Consider the following 7,138-nt stretch of genomic DNA (forward strand, 5'->3'; position numbering starts at 1 on the left):
TTATGTATTTTTAATTCTGGTTCTACAATGGATAGTCCTACTTAACTGTGTTTAAAAAAAAAAACTCAGGTGGAATAATAAAATGCAACAGAGACCTTTCTGATGAAAAGTCAAAGCCATGTTAAATGTTTCTGATCTAATTAGTGAGGAAAATGGATTGATTTTTACAGTCTCAGGTTTATTGATCTGCCTCATGAATATCACCTGCAAAACAGGCTCTACCTTCCTGCATCATGTGAGGCTTGGCTGTACTGAAGATGAGAATTTGTCTCTAGTTTGATGGGGAGGAAAGAACCTGCAGAACTCTAGGCTTAGTAAAGAAGAGGGAATAAAACTGATCTATGTAGGAGTTCAGTTATGGTGTGATTTTTTTTTTTCTAGTGCTGTGGTAAAAATTATTCCACATTCTTCTATTACTATAAAGCTTTGAGAAGGCTGAAGTCTTTCCTCAATAGTTCCTTTCTGAACTTGCATTTACTTGTCAGTTTGAAATAACTCTGTGAAAGAGTTGTCATAACTGCTTTATCCCAAAGCTGTCATTGCTCTTAGCTCATGCTTTAAAGGAATGTATATGGAGGTATGGAATCCCCATCTCATTAGTTTTTGTCAGGATAGGTTCAATGAACAACCATCAGGAACAGGTAGCTGATCCAGTTTTGGGACAGGTGAGAGGATGAGCAGTACTCAAGCCTTATTTTCTGATTCCTAAGTACTATCAATAGATACAATCAGCAGAGCTGGGCATAAACTCAGGTGCTGGTTTAAGTTTCTCTAAAGCAGGAAAGCTTTGGGCAAGGAAAACAGAGGGGGAGACAGTATCTCTTGCATAAGGGCATGGAGCATGCCTTGGTCCAGGTGATTCTGCCAAGGTCTACACCTCTCTGTTTTCTAGTTGCCTGTAGCTCCTCTACCAGCACAGGACAGCAAGCACACTCCTGAGCTGGTGGTAGAGCTGCCAGGAAAGCAGACAGCTAGCTGACACAAACTAATGTGGGTATCTTCTTATTTCCAGACTGGCTGGATGATGTGGAATTGGTTAGTGACTGCACTTGCTACAGGAGCTTCAGTGGTCCTGTATGATGGATCTCCTCTAATTCCATCACCAAATGTGCTCTGGGACTTGACTGACAGACTAGGGTATGTAAACAACATTAAATGGAAGGATGGTGGTCTTTGCTCCTGTCAGGATGACCATGTATGAGCAACCTCATCAAAGAGTCTGTTCCCTTGCTCAGAAACTAGTGTGTAGCATGGCACAGTTTATCTTCTGTCTTAGCTTGAAGTGGAACTACTTCTTAATTTTGTGCTGAAACAGTCTTTGAGAGAGAACAGAAAAGACAAAGAGCTGATTGTTTAAAACTTCAGTCAAGTGTTTGGATTCTAGACAAAGAGAATTTTGGTTCAATAGTCAGTTTTCAAGAGCAGCCTTTTCAAAAGGCAGTAATTGGGAGCAATCTGAAGAGCCATTTCTCAGCACACTCAGAACTTAGAAAATAACAATGCTTTATTTCAAGCAGCTCGACATAAGACTTAATATAGCACTTTGACAAACACATGCATTGGCTGGAAAGGCTCAGCAGGGTTGCTTATTTTCTTATTTTGCTTTTTAATCTGCAATGGCCAATTCTCCCTGTCAAGCTGTTTGTTAATTGTTTTACACTGTTCTCTGTCCCTAAAAATGCACATAGTGCCCTCTCTTGAAGCCCAGAGAAATGGCAGGTGTCAGATGAACAGGCTGTAAAATCCTGTCGTGGTGTTTAGCTTTGTAGAAAGCTTAAACTTTGTACAAAGGACCAACCTGATACAGTAGAATATGTCCCTGCAAACTGCTGGGAATTGGACTTGATGAGCTTTAAAGGTCCCTTCCAACCCAAACTCTATGATTTGGTTTTTTTGTAAGTTTCCTATTTTGCCAACTTCATGTAAGGAGTAAATCTGGTATTACTGGTAGAATGAGTGGAGTTTTTAATGGATAGTTACAATTAATTCACTTGTGGTGGAAAGTAGATGTCAAAAGGTTCTCTCTGTGAATCTTGATAGCAAATAACTTAAAGTTCACTGTCTTTTGTGACATAAAATATTTTAAAATTGACATTTTTTTCCCTGGCTACTGTGATTGAAGCTTGATGTCTAGTCAGAATAATTCCAATAAGAAAACCAACACAAAACAAAAATGCAAACTTAAGACACCTCCTATTCCCCCCCCAAAAAAGCCCCAGTAGAACAGGCAAAAATATAGAACCAAGAAAAAAACAGCTTATTTTTAAGCATTGTTTCTACATGCCAAAAGCAAGCGAAGATAACTGAAATGTGTCTGCATGTCTCACTTTTGTAATCTGGTGCTAAAAGTGGTGGCCATCTGTGTGGTACTTCATAATGCAGTCTGTTCCCAGCTCAGTCATATGTTACATATTTAAAAAAAAAGGCTTCAACATGTTAAGAGTACCTTACTTCTCTGAAGATGTACCATACTTCCCTTCAGATAGCATATTCTTCCAGTATCATCAAGATATCTCAATGCTTCTGCATGACAAGAATGTCTCAAGTGGACATCAGTTAAAGATCTGTTGAAGTGAACTGTATTTAGTCACCATCCACTGATTATTTAGCATTTGGAAGGAAATAATAGCAGACTGGGCTCTACATGTGCTGTAGAGGAAGTGTCAAAGAGCTTAAAAATAAACAGAAGCATTACATATTCTAACTGTAAAATAAGCACTAATTTGAAGCACAGGAGGCAAGTAAGATATTACACAAGGGTAGCAGTGGCTCACGTGGTGGTGGTACGTGCTGGCTGGAGGAGCAGTATCTTCTGTGGACTCACAGGGCTGTTCAGGTACCTGCTGAACTGCTCTGGGCACCAGTGTTTGTGCAGGTAGCCCATCACTGGCCCTACCCCAGAGGTGGCAGCCTCTTGGTAACTGCTGTCCTGAATGGCAAGGGAGGACATCCCCTTCTGGCAGTGTTGAAATAACCCCTCTTAGTTTCTGAAACTCTAATATCCCAGGAGCTGTTCTGCCTTTGATCTTGCTTCTGGAGTACGAGGATCTTATTTTAGCTTTTCTGATGGATGTATTGCCTGTATTCTGTGCATTCAGACTGCATCCCTTATACTTCCTTATCTGTCTCTATGCATTGTCTTGAGTGAGTTTATTGCTGTAATATAAAATGAATTAGCAGGAGGCAGGGAAGAGGATTTCCTGAAAGTCAGCACAAGCATTAAGCTAGCACTTCCATTGACAGACTAGTGAAGGGCTGCAGCCTTCCCCTCCAGTTTAAATTACGTTACTGGAGAGCTCTAAATACATTTTTTGCAAGGGCAGAATTCAGTTGTTCCATTAGCTGGGCCAAATTTCATGTGTAGTTAAGCACCTGCAACTCAGACTTTCATCAGTGGAGAAGCTATCTAAGAGAAATCACTGGCTACTGTCCTCAGAGTAAAGTATTTTTGTTAAACTGCCCTGAAATGGCAAAATTTTTGTGTCTTAAGTGTAACAAGGTGGCAGTTTTGTGTTAAACAGCTTAGTGGCAATTATAGCCCATTAATGAAGTAAATGGTGTAACATTTTGTGATGTCTTGAGTGTTCTGCAGTTAAGAATCCCTGTAAATGAAAGTGAACATTTTCCATGAAGTGGGGAAGCTTTGCTTAATATTTAAAGATAGACTTAAAAGTTTCAAAGCTGCAGAAATGACATGTGATCTGACTAATTTTGATTGCTCAAAAGGATGTGCCTTGCACTCAGAAAGCTTTAAGAGACTGCATTGCTTGACTAATCAATGTACAGAGTCTAAAAGCCTCTGCTTACTGCAGTGGGAATTGCAGGTTAAGTCTTAGCATATTTAAATATGCAAAACATTTACACTTTTTTCCCTCTAGGATCACCATCCTTGGAACGGGTGCAAAGTGGCTGGCTGTGCTGGAAGAGAAAAATTTAAAACCATGTAAGCTTCAAAAAAACTACTGAATCTCTTCTATCCTCCCTCCTACTTTTCCTCTCCAAGTTTTGGCCCCATATCTTGTTGCAAAATCTATTATGTAATTAAGTTCTGGGTTGTAGTGACAAATAATTACAAACTCATGTAAACATTCTACCTTAATGTATTTTGTGGATTTCTTCCTCTTTAAGGTGAAACACACAATCTCCAGACACTTCACACTATCCTGTCTACAGGATCACCACTCAAATCTCAGAGCTATGAGTATGTCTACAAACACATAAAAAGCAGTGTTCTCCTGGGATCCATTTCAGGTGATGCTCTCCTGCTGCACGCCTCCTAATTCTGCTCATTGCCTGTGCAATTTCCTTCTTGCTTGTTTGCTGCTGTATATTTGGGGAGCTTGTGCCTTGGCTTGTTCAGGCTTGGTGAGTTAAACTGGAATTGTCTTTTTGGTGAAGATATTTTCTGCATAATTCAGTGTGCTATAATGAAGCTCCTACACTCAAAGGCTTTTAAGTGGAATGTTTCTGACATAGTGGATGTTTTGGGTTTTAGTTTTTTTTTTATAAGCAGGATCATTTATTTTGACTGGCTGTCCTTAGGGGTAGCAGAGTGAGATCAAGAAAAGAGTCTATTAACCTGCAGAACATACTGTTCTGCAAATAGCTGACTTTAGCAGAAAATACCTTTTTGAGAGGTTTTTCCATGTTCCCATTTCAATTCTTTTGTGCCAAGTAATTGGCACTGCAGACAGATTTTTTTTTGTGAATTACATAATTAGAAAAAATATCAAGCCCACCTACTGTGCAGTTTGTTGTGAGGAGTGCTAGCTGAGGCAACTTATATTCACATAAGGTCTGCCACAGAACTCCTTGTTCTGCTTTGTAACAAGGACTGACTTTTTCAAAGGGCTTTTTAACTCAGTTTAGTTTGATTTTTTTCAAGTTTGACTATTCTGCTACTGAAGTTGACTGTAACTCCAGTCTTAGTAAGAGTAGTGCTGAATCTTGAACTTGCTACTATAGGCATTTATAGTCTTAAATGTGGAAGACTATTTTTGGGTAAAGCTGATGTGACTGATTTGTCTTAGAATTCTAATTCCTTGAAGTCCTAGAAAGACTAGAAATATTCCTGGGAAGTTAGCACTCTGACAATATCTATTTTTATTAAGATGACTGTTCATCCTACAAGCATGGCTTCCCCCAGCTCATGAGAACAAGATACAGCAGCAAAGTAAATACAGTGGAATAGCTTGACTGGTTACCTTAAGCTAAGGAAAACAAACAAGAAAACATTTCTAAATGATCTTAAATATCTAAGTCTATAAACTTGGGCCTGTTTCTTTTCTTACTGTCATATAAATGGAAATTTCCTTAAATGAGATGAAAGAAACTGTTAGAAGGAGAAGTTATGCTTTTAGGAGTATCTCTACACGAAGGGCATATACAGATAAGAAGACAAAGTAAGAAAAACCTTTTAATAAAAGTCCTTTAGCATCCTAAATAACACTGTCTATTCTATGGTGTTTAATGTGGCTCAGAAGCATTTGGCAAAGGTGGCAGCATGCTGTTCCAGAGTTCTTGGGTAGTTTTCAGTTTAGCTCTTTCTGAAAAGTACTGTATTCTAAATAGCCTTCTTTTATTACAGGTGGGACGGATATAATCTCATGTTTCATGGGTCATAATGTTACAATTCCTGTTTACAAAGGAGAAATTCAGGCCAGAAATCTTGGAATGGCTGTAGAAGCATGGAATGATGAAGGTAGATATTACCCAAAATATTGTGCACACTCATGAAGTACAGTAGCTATATGACCTTAAACTTCATTCATCAGATGGGCAAACATTCAGCTGTTAAATGGGTGATTTCACTTCAGAAACACGTTCCACAAAACCTGCATCTGGATCCATCTGATCTGGATTGTGCAGGACTCTGGTGAAGCTAGTCAATGTATAAAAAGGTTCTCTTCTTCCATTACTCTGCTAAAACCATCAAGGCCAAATTCTAGCCTCTGATGTGCACCCTGATTAGCTCTGCTGTGGATGCTGGGTTGGCTTCCACCTTGTGGTGTAACGCTCTTGAAATTACTGAGGTTAAGATAGGGATGAGTTTTGGACTTGAACACAAGCTGTTAAGACCACGAGTCACAGGTCATCTCACCTCTGTCAGCATCTGGCATGTAATTGTTGTGGATGCTCTTTGCTGTAGTACTTTATTGTTTACAGAAGGGAAATTCAGAAAAAAACCCTTTCTTTGTAAACAGGAAAACCAGTTTGGGGTGAAAGTGGAGAGCTGGTTTGTACCAAGCCTATTCCCTGTCAGCCTACACACTTCTGGAATGATGAGAATGGAAGCAAATACAGGAAGGCTTATTTTTCAAAATTCCCAGGTAGGTATTGAAGGGCTTTGGCTATTTCTCAGACTGACCAAGGATGTTGCTGCTCTTGGGAAGGTACAGGTTTTTGTGCTCAGTGATAGGCATGTGCAGGTTTAAATCTAGATTTCCAGGGTGAGAATCCATGATATGCCTCGCTCTGTTTTGTAGCACTTGGTTTTGAATATGGATCTAAATCAGTTTAATAAGAATCTATGGAATGCTCCAGTCCCATTTTGCTCCTGCTCTCATTAGGCAGATGAGACAGTAACAGCCTGATAATCTGTAGTGCAGACATAGGCTGCTTGGAATGAGTGTGAAATGAAAGTGCTGAATAGGTCAGGGAGCAATCCTTCATTAATGAGTGCTACTGCACCTCTGCCAGACTGTTCCTGCCTAGCTGGAGGAGTGAATCCTAAGGGATAAGTGCTGACCTGCTGCATCATTAGCATGAGGTTGAAGTGTGTGCTGCCTCAGACCTGTTCTGCATTTGTACAGTCTTCCAGTGGTGGTAAGAGTAGAAGAACAGGTACTGTGGGCCTGAGGCTTTGTTCCTAGTAATTGTGGAGGACTCTGCTCATCCAGAGCTTTTGGGTATGTGGCACAGTGGTGCTGAACTCCCTGCTGCCAACTGGGCAGGGGCTTTTAGAGGAGCAGGATCTCAAGATGCTGCTTTTTTTTGGGGATTGAAGCTTTTTTATAAATGGCAGCAATACAGAGTGAATTTACAAGAGAAGTCAGGACATGCAGCAGGAGATAATCATGGGGGAAAACTGAGGGAACATGGAAGCTGCAGTTTACATGCAAGCCTGACAAAGGGGGGG

General features: G+C 40.0%; 1 protein-coding gene across 1 annotated transcript in view; it reads left to right on the forward strand.

Moving 5' to 3' along the window:
• The window catches only part of AACS (acetoacetyl-CoA synthetase), a 35,027-nt gene extending 28,657 nt beyond the window's left edge, over positions 1–6,370 (forward strand). The window contains exons 10-14 of the mRNA XM_008947606.1: positions 1,013–1,137; positions 3,879–3,943; positions 4,129–4,251; positions 5,588–5,701; positions 6,204–6,370. Of these exons, the coding sequence (XP_008945854.1) occupies positions 1,013–1,137; positions 3,879–3,943; positions 4,129–4,251; positions 5,588–5,701; positions 6,204–6,340 (564 nt within the window). The 3' untranslated portion in view covers positions 6,341–6,370. The remainder of the gene's footprint in view (positions 1–1,012; positions 1,138–3,878; positions 3,944–4,128; positions 4,252–5,587; positions 5,702–6,203) is intronic.
• The last annotated feature ends 768 nt before the right edge of the window (positions 6,371–7,138 follow it).

Source organism: Merops nubicus, unplaced genomic scaffold, assembly GCF_000691845.1.
Source record: "Merops nubicus isolate BGI_N331 unplaced genomic scaffold, ASM69184v1 scaffold6869, whole genome shotgun sequence".
NCBI lineage: Eukaryota > Metazoa > Chordata > Aves > Coraciiformes > Meropidae > Merops > Merops nubicus.